General features: G+C 42.1%; 1 protein-coding gene across 1 annotated transcript; it reads right to left on the bottom strand.

Annotated features, from left to right (window-relative positions):
- Window positions 1-2,653: 2,653 nt before the first annotated feature.
- On the bottom strand, window positions 2,654-14,280 carry LPAR3 (lysophosphatidic acid receptor 3). The gene is made up of 3 exons (XM_065842535.2): window positions 14,214-14,280; window positions 10,779-11,536; window positions 2,654-4,944 (listed from the first exon to the last, which is right to left on the bottom strand). The coding sequence occupies exons 2-3, from the start codon at window positions 11,512-11,514 to the stop codon at window positions 4,595-4,597; spliced, it is 1,086 nt and encodes a 361-aa protein (XP_065698607.1). The 5' UTR covers window positions 11,515-11,536; window positions 14,214-14,280; the 3' UTR covers window positions 2,654-4,594.
- Window positions 14,281-24,331: the final 10,051 nt, after the last annotated feature.

The raw sequence follows: 24,331 nt of genomic DNA, 5'->3' as shown, positions 1-24,331 counted from the left end.
TTTTCCCATGTTAGAAGCATGCCGAGTCACTGCAAAGCGTAGCACACAAGGGGGACTGTATCTTATACAGATTTCTAGAAAACAAATAATCTGTGTGACTCCATATAAAAGATATTAGGAAATAATGCAGCTTCTAGCTAACAACAAAGGGATAATCTTCTCTAGTTATTGGCAATGTGTATCATCCAGGGTTATTTTTCAGACACACTACAGTTCACCATATGGCCTCACAAATGGCTGCACCAGCATAACGAGGGAGTGTGTGCAAGAGGGAAAGTGGGATCACCACTTTCAATGATTAAAAACATCCATTAGAATAATAGGGTAGGATAAATAACAGAATTTACCTGCCTTCTTTCCAACATTTCCATAATTTTTCACTTTTTGGCTCTAATCTTGCAAGCAGCAGTTGCTTTGGGCCATACCAAAGGCTGGCTCCACACTGCAACCACTAGGATAGCAGCCAGCTGCCAGAACCCTAGGGAAAGTGCATAAGAAATATGGCAAGTTTGAAATGATCCTTCCCCCACACCAGCTTCCAATAATCAGCAGTTTAGAAATCTTCATGCAGAGTTCACTATAACCACGGAGGAATGATAGAAGAAGTATTGATCCTATAGTAGTTCCCAAGTGTTACTTAGAATTTTTGAATTTAAAAAACAAAACATGTATAGCTATATATAAAATACAGAGTCATAGAATAGTTTGGGTTGGAAGGGTCCCTTAAAGGTCATCCAGTCCAACCGCCTGCCATGAGTAGGGACATCTTCAACCAGATCAGATCTGATCAGAGAAAGGCACCATAATTTCACGTAACTGCAGTAATTACTGCAGGCCACAAATACGTGCTCAAGCTGTTTCATGCAGAAACAAAGAGGTATTTCACCAGTCTGCAGTAATTACTACCAAGGAAAAAAAAAAAAAAAGCCAAAAAAACCCCCCAGACCTTACACAGAGGGAAAAGTAGCCATGGTGAAGCAGCCTCAGAGCAGAGGAGCAGCCGTGTTTGGGGCCACTCCAGCTGTAGCCATTTGGCTGCTGTCCCAGAGGGACTCATCACCCACACCACCCAGCTCACATGGACAGCACAGATATTAGAGAAACTTCTCTCTCACGCACACAGTTGTTAAACAATGATCAGTGTAGTTGCTTATCCAGAAAGATCCAAAAGATCTATCATGTAAAATAAAACCCCATTGTTCTGGCCTTTCATAATAATTCTCTGAAAAGCATCTCCAGTGATTGTGACCACACAGGCCTTCTGGGAGCACTAACCGCGGAGGACAGACTGTACATCTTTCCCCTGGGAAACACTGTGAAGCGTTTCTTCCTGGACCCAAGGAGCAACTGGAAGAGCAACTTTGGTTTGGGAGACAAGGAACTGGAGAGGGGAAGAGGAGGGGAATACCTCAAAGGTTTATAAACCATAACTGCTGTGACAATGATGAATTATAAATATTTGGTCACTACACTTAGTAGGATACAGCAGCTCTTGAGGCTCTCCCAGACACAGAGAGCCCCCCAGGAACATGCAAAACCTTATAACTATCCAGCTTAATGGTAACTCTGCCTCCTGAGAATTAATGTCCTCAGGTTTCTGTGGACATTCACCCTAAAGCCTTCCCCAAAAGAAAGAATTTAATCTCAGACAGCAGGACACTGGCATACATAAATAGAAGCAGGCACATGCAAAGTCAACAGATATCTGTTATTTTGGGTTATTAGTGAAAAAGGCAACAGAACTTACCTTCGTCAAGTGCCCTTTGCTTCCCCCCAGCCCGCCCTCAAGTACAAATAGTGCTTTAACATTTCCCCTTGAGACAAACTATTTTGATAAATGTTTATGGAGTTAAAAAGAAATAACCCACTACATGAGTAGCTACATGTGTAAACACTTCGCCATAGGAAACATTATACAGTCTCTGGTGTAGCAATTTGTAGGAAAGTTTGATGCAAGATCAGTTTCCTGTCCCAGCCAAGTCACATCGTAACTTATGGTAGTGGACAATGAGGTAGCAGCCTCTGAGAGAAATATCAGGCCAAACAGAGGGCATGACACACCGCCAACAACACCATTCACAGGGCACCAGTTTGCAAGCTTTTTGGATTGGTTTGTTCCGTTGGCTTTTTTTTTTTTAATGAGATAACGGGTATAACAAAAGCGCAGACCTGAAATCCTCCCGCTTACTTGCGAGAGAATCATTGTTAATACCCCTCAAATTTTAATCCAGACCACTATATGAGGTGCTCTACAAACAAAGCAGTCCTTTACCATTACAGGAGTCACCTTTTCCTGCTTACCTGGAAGAATAACCCACATGGGGTTATTTTGCAGCCCGAATCCCAAGCTCTGCAGGTGAGACCTGGTGTTTTCTTGACCGCTGCAGCAGTTCAGATCTTCATCCAAGCTCCCCTCAGGGTCCGATTCAGCCAAATATTACACTTGCTAGTATTACATTACTAGTAAACATGAAAATTTTATTAAAAACATCCCTTCCCCCGTGGTAACATGAAACAACATTTCCCCATCTTCATTGGTATCAGTTTTAGTTTGGATGAGTCTGCGGAAATTAGTAAGAGTAGCAGCAATTAAATGCCAACTGTAGTGCCAGGTGATGTTCAGCCACCATTTGAACAGGAAACAAAACAAGAATTTTATTTTGAAGTAACATTTTATTTTCTGTTAACTTCGTACATGGAGCTTCAGCCTAGTTAGCACAAACTGTGTGCTGCAGGTAGCTGTAGGGACCGGAATGTTGGCATGCTATGCCCTTGCAATGCCACTGGCTCTAGAAAGCACCACTTTTACATGCTTTACAAAACACCAAACTAACAAAGCATTATTTGCACAAGAATATCGCATTATAATGGCAAAAAAATAAAGAAAACTTAAACCTTTTCAGTATTAGTCATAGATACAGCATTTACCTTGAAATGTTAGGCCAAATCCCTAGAGGGTACTTGTGTTATGGGAGAGCTCTCTGAACAAGGGCTGGCTGTGTTTGTAAGCTGAGACCTGCTATGAAATTCCCCGGTGCCTTCTGCAAAACTGCAGCTGGGCCTTTGATCCAAGTGCTGACTCTGCTTTGACCAACACACTCCAGATACCCACATGCAAGTTGCACCAAAGGAAGAATTTCCCCAAACCACAGCTAACCTTTATATTTCAGTCTCATACAATATGCTCTTGGTGTTTTTCTCCAACAATTCCAAGTGGTCAAAACTTCCAAAACTTTCCAAAGTGTCGTCTGGTTGTGGTCACGTCCTTTAACACCAGGGATCAGACATTCTCTAGGATACAATACAGGTAACTCCACTTGAAATTAAGACGGGTAGAAGTGAGCTCATCCCTGCTGAAAGCAGACAGTAGGAGCCAAGTTTTTAGAGTACTAAGAAATCTACATCCCAATTTTTAAAGTTTAAATTTAAAACCTTTACCCTAGAGCTTTAAATTGCTGAATCCTCCATTAAAGCATACTCTGTATTTCAAAACTTCGGCTTTTTGGGCTGTAGCTACATCAACACTAGACTTGATTAGTCACAATGCTGTTTAGTCACCTTCATCGCTTGCTTTTTCATGGCCTCTTCCTCAAGTATTTGCCAGTAAGATCTGCCTGCAAATCAGATGTTAGATGTCCTCCAGACAAGGTCAGACAATCAATGCATACGGTGCTTTTGTAGGGGTTTAAGTTGGTTTCAGGCTTTTTTCCTGTAAATTAATTCATCTTTAAAATAGCTTGATAGCTTCCCTTAAAAGTTTGCCCTCTTGAAACAGTTTTGGATTTCATTTCTCTCAGTGGCATAGCAGGTAAAGAGGGGTGAGAACACCCATTTGATGTTAACTGAGGAAATAAGTGGGCATAATAAACACAGCCAGGCTGCTCTTCTGTTAGCATGCCCTCAGCATCTGTCTACACAACAGCAGCAGAGAGTGCAAGGTATCTCCTTGCAGCATTCATCCCACTACAGAAGTAATAATGGCTTTTGTGCTTCTTGTACCGACAATCCACAGTTGGACACATGAATGTGTGGGCTGGGCCCCCCATCACAGCCAGGTTTCTGGCATAGCTTTAACAAAACCAACTACTTATTCTGAAAACAAGATAAGGAGAAGGAGAGAACTATTTCATGACTGTTGTAAAGCAAGACAACAGGTCACAATTCTGTCCAACCAAGGCTACGATCCTCCTCAAGATGCACAGAGACCATTCAAAGCATAAATACTCAACAAATGCCAAGCCTGCACAGTGAAGCAGGTTTATTCTCTCTGTAGGAGCTTAAGGAGGGTCTCACTACATTGTTTACATTTTGTTTCCATGCACATAAAGTCTCTGAGATGTATTTATTCCATTCATACGAAAAAACAATTTCATGTACTTAAAAGAAAAAAGGAGAGACGGCAGCACAGAAAGTTTTCTTCATTACAAAGTGTTTTTCCATCAGGCAATTATTTATAAGAACTTTTGTTAACACTGGAGTTTAGGCTCTGGAACGAAGTGGATATATTGTTTACTAGCTTTGCCAGTCAATCTTCTCTTACAAAACCTCTCCCTTCCCCCTCTCCTTTTCCAGCCAAGTCAGTTCCTTGAATAGCTCAAGAGTTTCCTTTGTCACCAAGATCTTCTTTTCCACAAATTGTTCCCTGAATAATGCCATCTTCGATGTAGTGCCCCGAGGTATCTGTGCTCCTGCAGAGAACTGTTGAGGGAATCCGCGAGGAGCGTCTGTCCTGGCTCTTATCCTCGGAAGAGCAGCAAATCATCTTTTTCATGGTAGCCCACATCTCATCATCTTTGTATGAATAAATTATTGGATTCATGACAGAGTTCAACAGGGCCAGCAGAAGAAACCATCTTTTAACATTCTGAATCCCACAGTAGGTGCAGTTCAGACCATCGAGCAGTAAGACAACCAGGCCAGGGGTCCAACAGACAACAAAGGCACCTAGAAATAGAGGAAACAAATAAATACTCTTTTTTTTTTCTTTTCTAAAAGAAAAAAAAACTTCCAACTGCTAGGGATTTGGAATTTACATTTTTGCATCTTACAACATTGTGTTTATAGAAATTCTACACAAAAATTATAAAAGCAGGAGAGGACAAAATTCTAATGATAGCAGCAAAATAATATCTACTACAGCTTCTCTGCCAGGCCCTGAGCATGAGGCAGGGCAGCTCTCAGAATGCTGCAGGGAGCAAGGATCCGGCTGCTGACAGCATCAGGTCAGACACAGGTGGGGAAAGGTCTTCACAACAGTGATTTGTCCATGCTGATAAATAAACAAGATCTCTGGAGCACTAACAAGCAGAGAACTGGTGCTCTGAACACAGACTTCTTCTCTTCACCTCCCTCTCATATACTGGAGGAGCAGATACCAGGTGGCCCACTTCCACAATGACATGTCCTGTGTCACACTACAGCTGACTCTGCAGAGCTGTGGGCACACTGCCCAACTCACGAAACAAGAGTCACATAATTTACACATGTCCTGGCTGGAACCCCACAGCCGGTGCAGGACACACCTTTGTCCAGGGCACGCCAGCACTGCCGGCTGCCCAGTCCGAGCAGCACCCACCTCGCTCCTCTGCTCCCTCCCGCCCTGGGCTGCTGGGTATCTGAGACCAAACAAGTCAGATCCAGGAAACAAATTAAGTTGTAAATGAAAAGAGACAAAAAACCCAAAGAAAACAAACCACAAAACAACATAAAAAATGCGTTAGTGAAGAAGAAGCAAAAGGTGCAGCAGTCAGGACAAAGAAACAAAGCAGAGAGCCAAATAAAGAGCAAAAAAAGACAAAAAGGATGAGGAAGTACGAGAGCAGTCATGGGGGCACAAGGAAACTCTGCAAAAGGGGCATTTCCCCAAAAGATAGCAAGAAACCACAGGACAAGCCCAGGAGCAGAAGGGTTCTCCTTGTGTTTCAGCTGTGAGGCAGGAATAACAACAGCTCCTGTGAGGAAGAAGCGAGACACAAGTCGATAACGAAAGCTGAATGATGCAAAGTAGGACAAACGCTCTCTCTTCTCCCACCAGCCCCTGAGAACAAACTAAATACACACACATAAACAAAAAACACCACCACCACAACAAAAAACCCTGACCATGGAGCAGGGTGGAATAAAGGAGAGGAGATATTAGACAGAGTGAAGGCAACATGAAGAAAGCATAGAAATCATAAGTTAGAAGGAAGTTCACTATTGTGTTGACATCTTTCCACATTTCTACCCATCCCCACCTTATAGGCAAAGGTGTGGGCAGGTACTGGTGGGAAGGGGCAACGTGGCAACTGAATGCAGCCCTCGGCCATGAGCTTGTGAGGGGCCCTGAATGACCATCTGCCCTCCTACCTCCCGGCACCACAGCCCGGCATCCCTCGCCTCCAGCCTGGGAAGGAGCAGCCATATGCATGATAATGCTAACCTAGCACAAGCCACAATTGCTGTCTGACATACAGAAATAGAAAATTACAACTCTGCACAACATTCACAGTTTGAACAATGTACTGAGGAAATTCCAATCGTTTATAACAGCAGTTTCCCCTTTTTTGGGCTTAGAAAAAAATAATCAAACAGGGATGATAGAAGCTAAATGTTAAAATGTTCTCTTGGAGGTATTGATATCTGTTCAACGATTTTGGTAGGAAAAGCAAATCCAGCTCAGTTTCAAATTTTCTCATATCTGAGTCATGCAAGCAAGCAGTGGGAGGGCAGCCAGGCCACGGCAGGACGGGGTGGCGCTGGAGTCAGGGCTCAGCAGCACCCCGGACGTCCCCTCGGCTCCACCAGGCACACCGGCTGGTTCCAGCAGCACTGGGCTCTTCTCCCCATCAAGGATTTTAACCAACACATCTGATGGGCAGGCCGTGATGGTATATAAAGTGAATTCATGTGATTTATTGATCATTAGGATTGTTGAAAAATGTATCAACGACAAGGTATCACAGATATTGCTGGAGTCCAGACAAAATGCAACCAACTGATTTACTGTGTTCCAGGCAATATTGTGCAGAACAGAAAGGCAAGAAACTACCTCCTTCAGAAACTGCATTTTCTAGTCTGCTGTAGCAAGATTTTTGCGATGCTAAGTACTAATTTCATGGTGTTAGTTTTGAGATACTGATTAACATCAGTAACATTCCTCTGTTGCCCACTGACATCAGGATCTGCAAGCTGCTACCACAACACTTGTTTTCTCTGGTCAGTCTCTATATTACACACTGGTTTGGCTCCAACATGCCAAGTCAGCAATTGTGACACCAACTCTCTCTTACAGTCTACAATGGGAAAAATGCTGCACTGATTTATTTCCCTGGTGTTCACCAGCAAATCCCATCTGTTTTAAGAAGTGCTGGAACCAGACCACCCAGCCAACACTGCTGGTTCTAGTTGAGTATCTTGAACAGAGAATTTTGCTAGCCACCAAGGGTCACTGGCACAGTCACCAGCAAACAAGCTCCATGCAGGAATTACGATGGTAACAAACCCTCATTAGAACAAGCACAGAAAGCATCTTAACCACGTGCACCACAAAACATGTGAGGTCAAATCCTGCCTTCACAGAAGTCAGCAGGTGAGGAAACAGACCCCAAAGCCACACTTAAGACACAGAAATCTCTCCTTCAGACAAAACCCCACATTCGCAGGCAGGATTAATCCATGAACTTGCAGGATATCCCTGTCTACCTATACAGGCAAAACCCTAAAACATACCAGTGACAAAAGTAAGGGAAGGTAAGAGATACCTGTAGACAATTCTGCACATTTCCCTCACCCCAAGACTTATGACAAGGACGGCACAATGCAGCGACAGTGCCAGAGTTACCGGGAAATACCTTAATGGGGTTATTGCTTTGACTCCATCAAAAATACATTTTTCTGTGTATGGAGACCACACAAATGATTCACACCCTGCTCTTAGCACCACAGAGATGAAAGCAAGGCATGGCTCAGACTTGCAGCCTTGCTCAGATTTTGCTATTTTTAATCACAGAGTTTACAGAGGGAACCATGGTTAAGCATAAATATATACCTTTGTCTTTGCCCTTTGGTGATTTTCTAGTTCTCAGACTTTTTATCCCACAGGACTTCCTCTCACTGACAAAGCGCCACACTCAAAAAAGAATTTAATTTCTGTGACTCTCCAAAATTGACAGAAATGACATGAAATATAGCCTGGTTGTGACATGAATAAGAAGAACAGCTCTGAGTTTTTGCACTGGATTATGGGAGATCAGGTACCACAATGCCTCAAGGTCAGCTTGAGGATTTTTTAGATTGAAACATAGATTTCTTTTTCTTGTAAATTACATCATCTCTGCTTGAAAATTAAATCCTGTGTAACTGGAAGCACTACTGATGCTTTTGCAGCACTATATCATAAAACTCTGCACATAGAGGCTGTCCCTGAGCACGCCAGTGCTGAGAAAGAACGTGCAGTAGCTTCCAGTTGCCATTGCCACATGTGCGCCTGAGTTAAAAAAGCAAGTTACCAATTAAACTATAAATTCACTAGAACTGAAAATCATCCACCCCAAAGTTGCTATTTCAGCAGGAATCTCACTGCCAAGTTCAGATGAGCTACCACACACACCACCTGAAAATCACATACCTGCACGCCTGCCAGGCACCCTTCTTCAAACCTACAGTCACAGGCTTAGCTAGGACTGTGCCACAATGTCAGCCTAAGAGGAGTTTAGCCCATTTTGCTAGGTTTCCCATCTTCCAGTTTCACCCAGATAACTTCCTAGGGTTTAACATGCCAAAGGGAACACCATTTCAACTGCTTCTATCCTGTGATGGATCATGTTAGGAGTTACGGTAGAAAGAGGCAGATGACAGGGACTCAAGTCCCAGCCTCTGGAAGGGGCCATCAGAGCCCAGCAAAGGGTGATACAAAAAGCTATCTGCAGATGTGGTCACCATGAATCCATGAAGTTACACTAAAAGCCAGATTCCCCCAACTCTTAACTGTAGGACCACAGGAGAAGAACACCCAGGGATGACAGTGATGTTCCCAAGGACGATGATACCAACATTAATGAGAACTCTGTTTTTTGTCATGTCTCATCCAGCAACCGAGCATCTTGGAACTGCTTTTAGTTAAGATCGTATCAGGCACATCCAAAGCATTTTCAGATGTTTTGGAACAAGCCATTAAAAATAAATTGCCTCGGGTAAAATCCACACACTGCATATAGCTATAGGTAGTTGCATCAATGGGTGTAAGTAGAGTTTTAGAACTCTCCATTTGGTCACTTTGTGACTTCTTTGGTAATCAGAAAGCTCAGGAAGTGTGCTATTGAGTTTCTAATACATTTTGCACAGTGTGCTTGAATGACTTGACCAGGAACCACATTTCGAACTGTTTTAAAAAATAAACTCTCATTCCTAGTAATAAACATTTATAAAAAGCTTCTCAAAGTCATAGTTTGGAGAACTGATATGAAGGAACAGAAGATACATCTCATCTGACACAGTCGTTTGGGATAGATCTCCCATCCAGCAACACGTGCACTAATTAGACTCCTACAAAAGTAGGCTCTCTTTGGTTTTGTTTCTGACTGGTAAAGTAAATATACAAAATTATGATCTCTAAAGTAGCATTCAGGCTTTCTACATTAAATTGCCTAGCCCAGCACACAATATCATTAAATGTTTTACCCAAATTATAGTTTAATCTGGTAGCTGAAAAGCCACATTCTGCAAGTAAGAGAAAGTTAATGCTGATCTTTAAATCAAACCATATTCCTAAGGCTCCTCTCCCTAGTAAAAGAAAAAAATAAGTTAAAAATTGAGTTTAAAGTGGGCTTTATTTCCACACAATGGCACAGCCATGGTAAGCACTGGAGACATGTCACAGGCTACAGGACTGTGAGGGATTCACACATGGCAGCCACCATTGCTGTCCTCCCAACTCCACACCAGCTGGCCAGGTGTCACTTCTCTGCTCTGACCTGCAAACGTGCACAGGTGGCAACGACAGCTAACAGTGTTATTCCAACACTCAGCACCTTCCAGCTTTGGCTGACAGAAAACTAAATAAATAACTATATAAATATACATATAAACTATACAAGGCTTGGCATGATGATTTAGTTGCATGTGACTTCCCAGAACACAGCCTGCAGTCCTACCTTGCATAGAAATACTCAAATAACTGCTTTTTAAAAGGGTGTTTCTTTTTGTCTCTTTCCAGCGCAGCAATTAACTATGATCTACCTGATGTTTATGCATTAGGACAGGATTATATCTGGAACAATTCGGAGTTTTTCTGCAGGAATTTTCTTCTTCCAGATGGCTGGTTTAAGTTTCACTGCACGAGAGCTTCAGGGGCAAAAGACTGAATCTTGCCCCTGCAAGTCGAGAGGGAGATAGGAACAAACACCACATTCTATCGCTATTGATGCCATAAAAATCAAGGGGAAAAAAAGGACAGCTGGGGAGGGATTTTGAAGCGAAAGGCTCTGGCAGCCAACAAGCCAACTTCAGAAGATAAAGGAGTGTGAGAACCTTGTACTTGCTTGAACCATCAGCTCACTTTTTTCCTGAGGTCCAACAGTTTAATGAAAGGATTTTTTGGTTTTGTTTTGGGGAAGTTAGCTTAAAAACAAAACAATAACAAAAAAACACCCCACAAAACAAGAAACACAAAACAAACAAACAAAACAAACACCCAAAACAAACACCCAAAGCCACACACCAATCAAAACACCACCAAACAACACAAATTCATTGATTGACACTGCCAGCCTTGCACACCATGGTTTGTAGTCTCTTACCTAAGACAGTCATGACGGTCTTCATAAGCTTCACAGGGGTTCTCCTGCGGCTAATGGATCCACTGGTGTGTGATGACAAGACATTAGTTTTCCTTTGGACGTACATATAGATTCTTATGTAAACCACCACCACGATGAAGAAGACAACCAGGTTTAAGACACTCCAGAATACCAGGTAACTTCTGCTGTAAATAGGCGCCAGGGATGAGCAGGCGGTAATGTCACAGAGGCAGTTCCAACCCAGGGTAGGAACAGCACCCATGAAAATAGCAATAGCCCAAATTGATACAATTAAGAAGGTGACTCTCTTCTTCGTGAGATTACTGTGGATCTTCATCCGCATTATCGACATGTGCCGCTCAACAGCTATGACGAGGAGATTCACCAGGGATGCTGTCAGGCTGGTGTCCAGAAGACCCTGACGCAAAAACCAGCGGTTAACAGTTAATGTCTTAGACACTGGGCCAGTGTTGAACATCAAGAAGACATAGGCAATTCCAGCAAAAAAGTCTGCAGCAGCTAAGTTGGCCAGGAGATAGTAAAAGGGAAAATGAAACCTCTTGTTCTTGACCACAGCTGCTATGACCAATGAGTTTGAAATGAAAATGAAGAGGCAGAAAAATGTCCCAAAACACAGAACAACAATAAGCTTTGGCCCTGTCCACTCATCTACTGTGTCAGTATTTGTCTTGTTATAAAAAAAGTCCATGCGCTTATCATAGTAGCATTCGTTCATCCTGGATTAAAGCCCCTGCATCCTAGGAAGGGTGGAAGGGGAAAAAAAAGAAAGGATTTAAAATCAACTGTTGGTCCTCACTTCAATCACCATACCCAACATACTGTTTTCTAGGGTGAGGGGGATGGGACAGGCACATGAAAGGGAATATATCTGGAGGCCCTAATTAAAAATTTCATATTGCACCAAGTTAATATAGAAGAAAATATTCTCTCTGCTGGAGGACTGCAATGCAGGACGTTTTGATGAATGAGGAATTGTCAAAAGACTTACCCACTTACAAAACCCCAGCACAGTCCCTTTGCACCACCAGTCATACAACACAAGCAGTAAAGTGGAAGTTAAGAAGTTAAAAGTGACTTTCTGTAGGACACAAAAAATATGAGCAACAGCCAAGCCATTCTTGCTGTAAAATCCCATGTTCGAGCCACAGCCTCATCATTATTTCCATTTCTCAATGTATCCAGTCAGGACAGTGAAGTATAAATCATAACCCTTCCATTTTACTGACTAAGCAATAAAAGGTCTATTACTGGAAAAATGTTTTGGTTTTTCAATTATATATTAATAAATATAAAAATGTATGTATAATATGCTGCAGGCATATATATTCTGAACACGTGCCTGTTATTTACTGCTACAGGATTTAAGTAAATATGCTGAAAAGGACAAAATATATTCTACGTATTTGACTGCTCTAAAGCCAGGGATTATTTTATTGGGCTGTCAACCCAGAGCCCTGTGAGCACCACACAGCCCAGTCATCTTTAAAACCAAAAGACAGTTCCCTACCCAACCAAAGGATAAAGCAAGACCCAGCAACAGCAGCGGGTTTTTTTCTTAGCCCAAATCAGCACTATTTTGGACACAGGGCTATTAAATGTGATGGAAGGGGGAGTCTGTGTTCCAGATTACCTCACACTTCGGCTACTCTGTTGAGGTCAATGTCAGCTGCCTTGGCAATTTACTACCTTTATTACAAACCAAACTGCACTCAAAGTAATTTACACAAGCAGCTCTGACAGCAATTACTCCTGGTGACCAGACCTCGCACAGGGTCTCACAGCCTGAAGGGGTTGTGTCTGATCATCACGAACCCTCACATCTGCTGTCAGTATCTGAATAAGGGTTTTAACAATGACCTTGTTAATAGATATTGCATATTTTTAGCAGAACCTAGGAACCCAGCCCTGGCATAAGATCCTAATCATGTTAGCTATTGTACAGAGCAGCAAACCTGTGCCTGACTGTAATGTAAGGCCAGAGAGGAGATATCGGGTACAAAGCCACAGGAAAGGCAGCAACACCAATAGTTTTTGGGAAGCTCCTTGTGAGCCTCAGGCTGTCACCAGTGCCAGAGTGATGGGCTGAGTGTGGCTAAAAAGAAAAAAAGAACCTAGAAGTATTTACGGGCAGAAAGGTTAAAAAAAATAAAATAAAATCGTAAGCTTTTCACCTTTGCAGCTAAAATTGATCACAGATAAAGATCAGGTTCACTTGGCCTATTATTACCCTGCGGTTACTTAACAGTTATATCTCATGGGAAGCAAATTAAGCAATCCCCAGCAGGCTAGCTAACAAGTCACATTTATATTAAAGGTTACTCCTGAGTTTTAAGACAAAAAGGTTCATCTTCTGTCATTTATTCTACTTCGATTTTTTTCTCTCCTGCAATATTTGTATTACTTTATTTTAAATCAGCTTACACTATTCCATGATTAATATTTTCAAAGTGATTTTTTTTTTAATATTTCAGTTTTCTGAACTAGCTCCTTGACCTTTTTTTCCTTGGCTCACATCCTACATCTAGCAATCAACATGAAAGCAGGCCACTTGACATTGTTGTTCATTTTGTTACCCTCAAAAACCTAGGCAGCCCCTTTTTTTATAAAATGATATATTACTTAAAGCATCAAATTCAAGTACATAGAACTAAGAACAATTACTTAAGGACAAGAAATCAAAGGAAACAAGTCAATCGTCCCTTGTGCTGAAATATTACAGAGCATTCTTTCATCTAAAAGTAAAAAAGCCTCAGCAGCTCAGATCCACCATAAGGGGTCAACTGGAATTCCATGACTACTCTCCCTGTCCAGGGCAATATGGTAGAGTTGGACAGTCAGTACATTCCCCATTCTCACCCGCAAAGTACTCAAAAGTCAAATTAAGTCTGTAAGTGACCAGAAGTCCCCAAGGATCTGCAGATGACAACAGCTACGCAAGCAGCCGAGTGCTGGGAACCCTGCTCAGCCGAGATGACTCTGGTCTTACCCACCAAAGCAGTAAAGGACTTGCTGGGCTTGACATGAAACTTCTACAGAACAACACAATGCCTGAAAATAGAAGCAGCATTTTGGGCAAGAACAGCATTGGGAAAAAAGAAAAAAGAAAATCTGTGAAAATTACAGGGAAGGTTTTCTGAACATGTATCTTACTGTGTAATCATCTCAACAGATGAATCTTTTATTTGCAGTGACAGGAGAGTAAAGAAATCTGCAGATACGTTTTGCATCTTATCTGGCAAACAAGCTTAAAGAAATCCAAAATAACAATTATGAACTTATTCTAAATACTTCAGCTTATTGAGATCCCATCCACATTGATGTAGTATTAAAAAAAAAAAAATTTAAAAAAAAAAATCAAAAAAACCTCATACATCCATAATTCTCCACCAAAATGATCACACTACAAACACTCACTGTCATGCAGCAGAGCTCAAATGACAAATGTTTTTCAAAGAGATTTCTTGAGGTGTTGAGATAAGGCAGGAGGGAGTAGAAAAGCATCCAGCTGAGGTCTCAGTGTCGCAGGGTAGACTCTGGAGATATCCTAATGGAAGCTACAAAGCAGTAGCTGAACTGGAGCTAGTTCGCATCCTAGTCCTTCAAGGCAGAGATGTAGCACTTGGCTGTCTGTACCAGCCTGTGTCCAAAAAGCACTTGTCATGCCAGGATCCTTAAGACAGTGGTTTACTTCACACCTTCATCTTATTTTGAAGTCCTCCCAGCAGAAGGAGCCTGGCCTCAGGGGAGCTGGGCAGCCGTACCAGAGCTCTGCAGCTGTATCCTCAGTGGTCCTGCCCCAGTCAGCACCAGGCACGAGAGATGTGCGATATGATATCCCATACTTCCTGGAAAATTAACACATTGCATGACATTATTCTCCAGGCCATCTCTTCTGCAGCCACATCAGAGACATTTATCTTAATCAGAGCAGGTTTAAATTTCAAAAGAAAAACACCCTAAACGCTACATATTTCAGATTTCCATATTAAGTGCACGCAAATTTGAAGATTCAGGAAAAATATTGTTTAAAGTTTTAAAAATAATAGAAACTGAAACAGTAGAAACACAGTTAAACTGGTCAGCCCAGCTTTATAAAGACAACAGAGTCTTTAGAGTCTGCAGCAGAGACCTCCCCAATTCTGCTACTCACTTCATGAAGAATTGTCTTCTTTTGCTGTGAAAGTGGCTCTCATGAGCTTGATACTTCTCAGGTTTTTATGGGAAAGGACAGCAGACAATCTGCATTCACCTCTTCTATGCCACTCACATTTTATAGCCCTCCCTACAGACCTCAAAAAGCTTGATGGCGGTAACCACATATTGCATATTGCACAGGTGGGTTGAGCTATTAGCTTGCCATAGGTCACTTGCAAGCAAATACATCAAAATTTTGCAAGTGCCAAAAGCATACCCTTGTCAAAAAGGTTCTGTTCCTTATTTCAATTTATGTAATTACTTCAGTTCCATCAATAGTGGTTACAAAGATGAGAAACTGATGGACTGTGAAGTGTGTTTTCCTCTACCACTTTGAGTAAACATAAGCTTTGAGTGGGAGAAATTATCTTTCCCAAAAATCTCAAAGGATTTCATTCAGTTAAACTGCTTTCAAATGTACAAGCATGCATTCAGAATTCTTCCCAATCCAACACATCTTGAGCTGTTTGTCTTAAAGACAGCTTGTATTTTGATTTTTAATTCCTCTGTGTAAGTGCAACTTGTATCAAGTCAGAATATGTTCTTCACCATTCTTAAAATAAGAGTCCAGAATTTGTATGAATATATAAGTACATATTACACTAGCTACCTAAATAAAGTATTAGTGAAATAAAACATCGCTTAGATAATGCTAGTCATTATTAAAGCAGATATTTCTGAAAGAAAATTCAAATAACATTTTAATGAGAAGGTCATTACAACATTTAACCTGCAAGCTGTAATGTGATTCATGGCACACCCCACTGGTTTTCTGCCTCTTTCCCGTCTATTAAAACCCAAGTTTTTCCCATACATTTGCCACAACCTTACTGAAGAGCTCATATCAGTTTGGGGGACTTTGATGGCTTCTGCCTTGTGTCTGTATAAATGCAACAGGGAGGAATGCACAAGCATGGGTTGGCACGGTGAGCTACCATGAGAGGATTCAAGCCAAGTTTGCAGCTTGATGGAGAAATCCATAGAGCAGGACTGAACCTATAGAATAGCTATAGCAGTATAGTCATATAGCAGGACTGAAAGTTATCCTGGGTGAGAGGTGAGGGAGTTCACCCAGGCAGAAGCCCAGCCTGGGTTACTGCTGGTTTTCCTGAGCTGCCACAGGGATTTCCATGCAGAAATTCAGGGCAATTCAGTATGCAAAATGCTGCACCCTGGAGCAGAAGGAGAGAAAGTCGAGCCAGGCACAGCCCAGGCAGGTCCGTGGGACAAGGCAGAGGCACAAGCAGCGCCCAGGCTCAGCCTGCAAAGCAGGCAAGCTGCCAACCCATGCCCCAGTGTTTCACCTCCCTGCCTCCCCTGGGCCCTTAGCAAAGACAGGGTATTACATACAGGATCTCTTGGGTATTTTGAAACTTATTACAGAAATTGGTCTTCAGAAAACAGAGTTTATCACGCTGACTGATCATAGCCATCAGGGGCAGAGAACAAGGAGGCAAGTCACTTGAAATACTCTTTGCATTCAAAGATACTGCAAAGAAATATTAAGCAGCAGCAATTGACTATCTGCACATACTGCTTCAGCTTTTTGAACTTCTCCTACAAGCAGCAGACGGTCCTTGATGCAGTAGCCCCTGAGGGAGTGTCTGGGGGCTCGCAGACCATGCAGCCCTTGGCAGCAGCGCTCTTGCTGTGCCTGGTGCCACAGGCAGATATGAACAACCTCCATTCCTTCCTCTTCTGCTGTATAAAGAACTGGTGCTGCTTTTGTTTTTCCTAGTTACTGAAAATACCTTTCTCACCTCACTCCAGGCAGCAGAAGGAAGCCAGGGTGCCAGGCAGCCAAGCTGCACATGCAGCTATACATCCAAGTGATACCAGTGCCAAAAGGGAAGCGGTTCCTTGTTCCCTTCCACACACGTATGGCCACAGAGGGAAACACAGCCAAATGATTGCACAGTAACCCAAGAAACCCATTCAGGTTACCTCAACTTAGAAAGAAATACCAGTGCAGAAAAGGGCGTGTAACGCAGCAGGGGCCAAAAATGTTAATATGTAACTGCGAGAAGGAGTTTTGTGAGGTAAGCACTCTGGTTCACTCTTAATTGCCTTTAGTAGTTAATTTATATCATAACAAAAATCAAATTGGAGACACTGACTGAAAGGAAGCCCATAAGGAACACAAAATTATGCCCAAATATCTCAATTAAAACTAAAGCTTTTTTATCTGGTACCATTAGAGAATGCGATGGAAGCCAACATTCACGTAACAGGTTTTACAGAGACAAGTTATCTCAGAAGTAACTGTTTTACATTTTGTTTATAATTAAATTCTGTGGGAACTGTGTGTACTTGGAACAGCATGCTACATGATCCACTTTAAAGAACTGAGAACATACTTTTAAGTCATTTTTAAAATTCAGCTCTACAAACTGGAAAAGAAATATATTAAAGAACTATAAATCTCAATGGGTATGTTTTTAATCCAGAGAACTTCTTTATTAGCAAGGCAATCTACTTCTGGCTGTGTTTGGCTACTTCTTTTTCTTTGTAACTTAAGCATTCCCATTTCAGATAATTGGCTGAACTCAAGTCAAGCACGCACAAGTCACATTATCCCATTATCTTGGTCTTCAACCCCTTTTAGAATAAGGAGAGCAGAGTGCCACATCCATTTCCACTCCAAGCCTACCTTCAGAATGTTAACTTGATGGAAAGTACAGCAAGTCTCGGAATTCCATAATGGTTCTGGTCATTTTCAGCAATAGTCCATTTTAATGGTATCATCGTTTGGACTGAAAAGAGAAGGGATAAAGGGAATTGACACTATTCTGTGTGCATGCTACATATGAGAAGCATAAATAATACATTCTTTAACTATTTCAAACTTTGACAATTCTTACATATTGGTGGTAGAAACATCTAAGGTTTTATTATTTATCATGTAGCCTTGGTATTATATGCAGGCTATAGGGTGCAAACAAAGGATCTTAAGAAAAGTATTAAACCTACCAAAAACATAGAACAGGAAGACTAAATATTTAAGTTGCAGAAAGGAAGTAGTACCGCCAGCCACGGGCCACAGTACTCTGTATACAGACTGATAAGAGGCTTAAAAACCACTGTTGGGGCACAAAAGTGTCACCCCATACAGCCCAGCACAGGCAGCTGAGCTGTGAAGCACAGAGTTACAGGGGCACCTACACCAAGGTGCTGCAAAGCTCAGGCTCCAGCTCCTGAAATCCCTTCGCTACAAAGCTTTTCTACTGCACCAAACTGCTTTTTAGAGCTCTGATCCACTACGAAAAGTTGTTAGGATGGATACTAAGTAACTCACTAGTTACCACAAGTTTAGACTTCAGACCTGGGTAATTTAAGACTTTCTGAAATTATGGTTTACTAAATCTATATATGGAGTTCAAACTAAAAATTTCACTGCAAAGCTTTCATTTAGAGCCTCCTTTAAGTGTGGTTCTGGAAGGAGCTGGCAGGTCATCCTATAATGCAGAAACAGACACAGCATTTAAAATCTTTAAAAGCCATTCAAACAGCTTGTACATTATGAAACATGCCTAGAAAAAAAAATACCTGTTCTGTTTCTAAACTAAGTTTTCCACTTCTGCAGAACTTCCAGCTCCACTCATCGATCATTAGTTGCTCCATTTTACAGTTAAACAAATCAGCTTTATTCCACAAAACCTACAAAATGTGATTACAGACTGTTTCAGCATAGTCACAACCAAGTGAGCTTTTAGTGTTCATTTTCAGTGTATTGCTGATGAGGACCTCAATCACACCACTGCTCATTAGAACAAGCCACCTGACCATATCTGATCTGTTAACAGATTCAGAGTCCTGGTTTGCAAGCAAATATTTCATTGGAACTGGTAGAAATTGTGGGTTCTGGGGAGTATTTGCTAAACATATTGAAGTGGACCTAATCGCTTAGAAGTGGAATTCAGTCATGTGAATCTTCAAGACTAATACCCAAGAGGAATATATTCTCTAATATGTCAAAAATTATACTTCAGAGATTTTATTTCATTATCTGATAGCAGAAAGACTATACTGGAGGAAGTTCCAGAGTAGTTAACAGTCACAATAGCACAGAAGGATAAGGATACAATCAATCCAACTTGTCTGAAACTACAGTCTAGAATTCTACAAAAGGTAAATATATCTTCCAGCTTAACTTGCTGATAAGAACTGCTGCATCTTCACCGTTCTGCCGATTCTGCAAATTAGCTTGTGTGTTTTGTTTTGAAATTTTTTGTGATTTTTTTTTTCCAATTTTCACTTCATTTTCAGTATACAGATAAACTTAGCGAAATCTCATTTTTATACTGTATAACTAGATTTGAGTTGTACCTCCTGCTACACCACTTAGAAGACCATGCAAGAAATCACATACCCTACAGAGCTTAAACAACAAAGCTACAGCAATGCACCTTACCAATTTGTAACAAAAAATGTCTTTTTCTAGATTCATACTACAGAATGGAGAACAGACCTACCTATGCGACCTCTGGAAACACAAGAGGTATTAAAGTGCAGATTTTTTTTCTTAAGGAAAAAACTAATCAGAAGATACAAGGCAAAAAATATTGTATTTTTCAGTGTGTTGCATAGATCAAGATGATAAATCACTGCATAAAAGAATCTGTGCCAGCCCCCAGGTGGTACATACTTACTACCGGTGCTTCAGCAGGACACGACACATGAACAAATCCTGGTGTCCAAACTGAGTGTCAAATACATAGAAACTCACATGCGTACATGTTGGAAGTATCTATATTTTTAAATATTTACATACACAGAGACGTGCCTATGAGGGAGAGCTGCAGCACCCACGGTAGCCAGGGCGATGCGTCCCTCGGCGGCGCGGCCAGCAGACCCGTGGCGGCCCCCACGGAGCCCGGCCGTGACCCCCGCTCTGTGGCCACCGGCAAGGGAATGGGGGCTTCAACTTACGGGAGTTTCAAAAAAGCCGCAGCTTTCTCCTGCCCGACTACCAGGAAAAGAGTTAATAAATCCCGAAGTTCATCAAGTGCACCATAAAGGTGTTCCCATGCCCGGGTGCCCCCGCCGAGCCGCTGCCGGCCCCGGGAGGCGGCCGCCCCACCGCCCCGGCCCCGCTGTGGCTGCCGGGGGGCTCTGCCCCGGCCTCGGACCCCACTCACCGGCAGTCCGGAGCGCCGCGCCGCCGCCACCGCGCAGAGCCGGCCCGGCCGCCGCCCCGCCCCGCCTTAACCCCTCCGCCACCGCCCGCTCCGCACCTGCCCCCCTTGCCCAGCAGTCTGCGCCGAACCGGACCGAAAAGGGGTTTTTGGTGCGTTTGTTTTCTCCCAGGTGCGAAGGTGTGGCTTCTCCAAGACACAGGCGGAGACGAGGCGGACGAGATCTTCCAGCAGCTGAGAGCAATGGAAGTCTAAAGGGCTGAGCTGCCTGAAGAGCCCATGAAAAAGTCCATCATCACTCACATTTTGGGAAACAAAAGAAAAGCCCAAATAAAATAGTAATAACTTCTGAGAGTAGATCAGGACAGTAGAGAAAGGTGTATGTGCCACCTCTTTCCAGCATCACACGCAACTGCTCTTTTAAACATGGTAGAAAAAAAAAAAATAAGAACCACTTCACATCCAACACTGTGACAGAGAAATCTTGAGGCTCATGTTAGCTCCTAAGAGCAGCACTGAGCACAGGCAGCTTTGCCACGAAGGTCAAGCCAAACTCAAACATACGTGGTGGTACAAAAATTATCTGAGGATTGTGATCAGCTGGATCTGTCCCGTCACTACTTACCTGAATAATTTACTGAGACCAGGCATATATTCAAGGTGTACAGAGCTACTCACACATCTGCTAAGAGCTGGAGAACCGACAAAATCTCAGCAAAGTCTCTGCTCCACTTCTCAGAAATCCTGGTAAGGATTATAGCATGAAACATAAACAGAGCATTAAAGACTAAGCAAAGCCTTGCACATGAACTTTCTATATGAAATGCCAAACAGCCTCCAGTCCGGCAGCTCTTTCCTGTTCTATCCATCAAGAAGAGGCCCCCAAAATAAGACCCCAAATTCCTATCTACCCTGTCTCCCTCACCTTGAAGATGGCTCAGGACACTTTCTTCTCCTTCCTGTCTGTCTCTAACGCAGCCTTCCCAGTGCCTTTCCATTCATTTCTGTCTTCCTTTTAAGTCACACAAGCAATTAGCAAAAGCTTCTTATTCCCAGGGAACCAGACAACCAAAAGTAACAGCTTATTTGCAAACGCTTATGCTCCAGCTCTGTTCCCTTTACTGTACATTGCCTCCTTAGCAGTTGGAGTGGGATCACCTATCAGTCAGGAACTGTATTCAGATCTGTATTAAAGAATAGAATTAAGAGTCAAGATATGCCAGATTTCCTCTTAAGTTTAACCTCTGCAGAATCGAGAGCCAATGAGAAGCTTCAGCAACTGGCTCTTTCTTTTTTCCAAGACCAAAAAAAGAAAAAAAAGGAAAAAAAAAAAAATTACTAGATAAGAAAGCTCTGATTCCATTATAGAAATCAAGTATCAAAGTCCATAGGAATAAGTATTTTCTACATTCCATTGGTTGATAACATTTTCCCTCATTCCCTGAGGATTCTCTCACAAATAAATACTTATCTGAGCAATGGCTTTGGCAGATCACACAATGTTCTGCTAAATTGGAAAGGAGCAGTTTGACTTGGAACTTAGGGGCTCCTGTCCCGTGACTCACAGTGCCAAGGGTAAGTGAGGCACCTCACCTGCTTTAGGGAAGAGAGGCACCAGGCCTCAGAAGGCAACTGTTTGTAAAACAGAAAGTACTTCCACAACATCTGATACCACCTCAGACAACACTGACAAAAACAAACCAGTTAACAAGATAGGGGATTTTGCTTTGGGATCCAAGCCCAAAAACTTGCCATGCTTCAGTCTCATGTTTGCAGTTCATAGCCATTGGCAATAACATCTCACAAATCGATGCAGAACTTGCACACTCAAGCAAGAGACCTTGGAGGCATTTGCTGCCCAACACATTTGTAAGTCCCATCAGGGCAACACATACTGGAACACGTTATATGACTAATTATTCACTAACATAGCATTAATTATGTTTTTTTCTAGGTTCAAGTTCCTAACCTAAGATTTCTGTAAGTACTGGCAGAGGAAGGCCAGTAAGGAAGATACAATTAATTTTCAGACGTGCTGGATTTTGGTCCTGTTCACTAGGGAATTGTTTGACTTACAGATATTCCAGAAAGCCACCAGTAAAATAGCAGCAAATACAGAAAACACAAGCATCTTATACACAAAAAAGGTAAAGCTTGCACACCGTATGAACCAAGAAACTCTGACAGCTATCAGTTAATGCTGATCACTTCTGCAGTCCAGAAAAGAGCACGTGGATTATCTAGTGTCCCAAAGCAGACACTAGAAGAATAGACCCCAATGAGTGCTGTACATGAAAAACTGACTCTTTTGTCTTGAGTGGAAGACAATAATTCTCTGGTCTAGATCACACAATCGGCATCTAGTGAAAGATGCTTACAGAAAATCCTTCCTAACAGTGTGAAATCTCCATTATTGATAGCAATTTAATTTTTATCCACAAGCTGTAGTGACAGCGGAGGCCACAACAAGGCATTGCTCTGACCGGGATGGGGAGAAGATTCTGTCACAAAGACTTTTCAGCAAGAAGAACGTTAAAATTTGCAGAGCTTGGATGCGTGGAAACACTGACATGAAAATCATCTCTTCTACACACGTGGCTGCAGCCAAGGCAAGACAAAATTACATTAATTTCCAACAAAAAAGTATTCATTGTCAGGAAGGCAAACACTGCAGGGGAAAATCTCAATGACAGCACATCTTTCCAGACCTCAGTCACCACTGCTCTTACCTGATGACCAGAAGCACTGCTGGAGAAGCTGCAGTTAGTCACTTCCCACCTTTAAACATCCCAGAGAAGAGACAGAGAACCCAGACCTATTAAAAAAAATTGTTTTTCAACTTACCAGATAAGATGTGAATCCAGCATTGGTTTTGGCCATATTATCCATTCTACAGTTTCCCAGAATTGAAAAAAAAATTCTGGTCTATTTTTCTGCTGTCCTTTGGGAAAGTATTTATTCAGATTTAATTCAAGAATCAAGTATTTTCTCTTTTGCTCTTCATATCAAATACAACCAACCATCACATCTTCACAGCTGGAAGGTGATCACTGCTGAGGACACTACAGCTATTCTGATTCTTTTAACATCTGTCTGCTGCAGGCTCCATGGGAGCACTACTGAAGGTCTCACCAGGATCATATTGTGAACTTCCAGTATCTTTGCTCAAGGACAGCAAATCAGGCTTTTGTATTTAGGGCTGCACATACACATGTAGTTCCACTAACAAGGATGAACACTTTGGACAGTGCTGTTAGAGACTTCTTTTCTTAAACAGTTGAGTTTTTGTTTTCCTGACTACCTAGCAGCACAGAGCATGAATTTTCCAAGTTCCAGTTGGTTTCTGACCATCTTCTTCCTACATTATGGTTATATGCTGTCAAAGACTCCTGGTCCTCTCTGATACTCTTCTCCATGCCAGATTTCAAAGAGATGCAATGCAGTATTTCGAGGAGTCTTTAAGAACAGTTTTCAATAAGTCAGAATCTTGCTTAAGTTTCACCAGCATCATTTCCTTCTTACCCCATACTAAGCTGCCACCCACCTTACTCATACAACGACAGCATTTCAAGTTGCCATTGCACTAGCAAGCCTGAAGTTGCCCAGAGTCCATAATTAATAGTTAAGCATACATATCAAGACCAAGTCCTAGCCCACACACTCTGAAGCAAACATTATCTGCTACAATTTGCTTTCAGTAAGTAGATAGCTCCATTTAGATAAAGTGCAGCGTCTAATATAATAGCCCACGCACCCTGGGGGCAGTTGGTACCACCGAAAGTCTTCTGAAGCAGCTGGTAACACCTATGGCAGAACTACACCAGAAGTGCTTTAAAGAGACCAAATGTGCTCTGTTCTCATTGAAGAAAAAAAGTCAAAGGGAAGAGAACAAACAAACAAAAAAACACACCACAAAACCACCACCCACCAAAAACCAGTACTCTGAGATGGTCATCTCTAAAGACACCTGGAAAATCAACTGAACAAATCAACTGCTAGACCCAGTTGTTACACATTTTCTTTCACTTAAGATGTGTTTGAAATGGAAGTAATTAGCCAAGTCAACTCCTTTGCATTGCTTTTGCCCAAATTTGTCCTCCAGGTTATGGCAACAAAACAGTACAATACTAAAAAGAAAAATAAAGCAATAATCTTTTCATAATACTTCACATGATGCTTGCTATGGAGGTCTGCAACCATGCA

Source organism: Patagioenas fasciata, chromosome 6, assembly GCF_037038585.1.
Source record: "Patagioenas fasciata isolate bPatFas1 chromosome 6, bPatFas1.hap1, whole genome shotgun sequence".
Classification (NCBI taxonomy): Eukaryota; Metazoa; Chordata; class Aves; order Columbiformes; family Columbidae; genus Patagioenas; species Patagioenas fasciata.
This window is presented reverse-complemented; position numbering and strand designations above follow the sequence as displayed.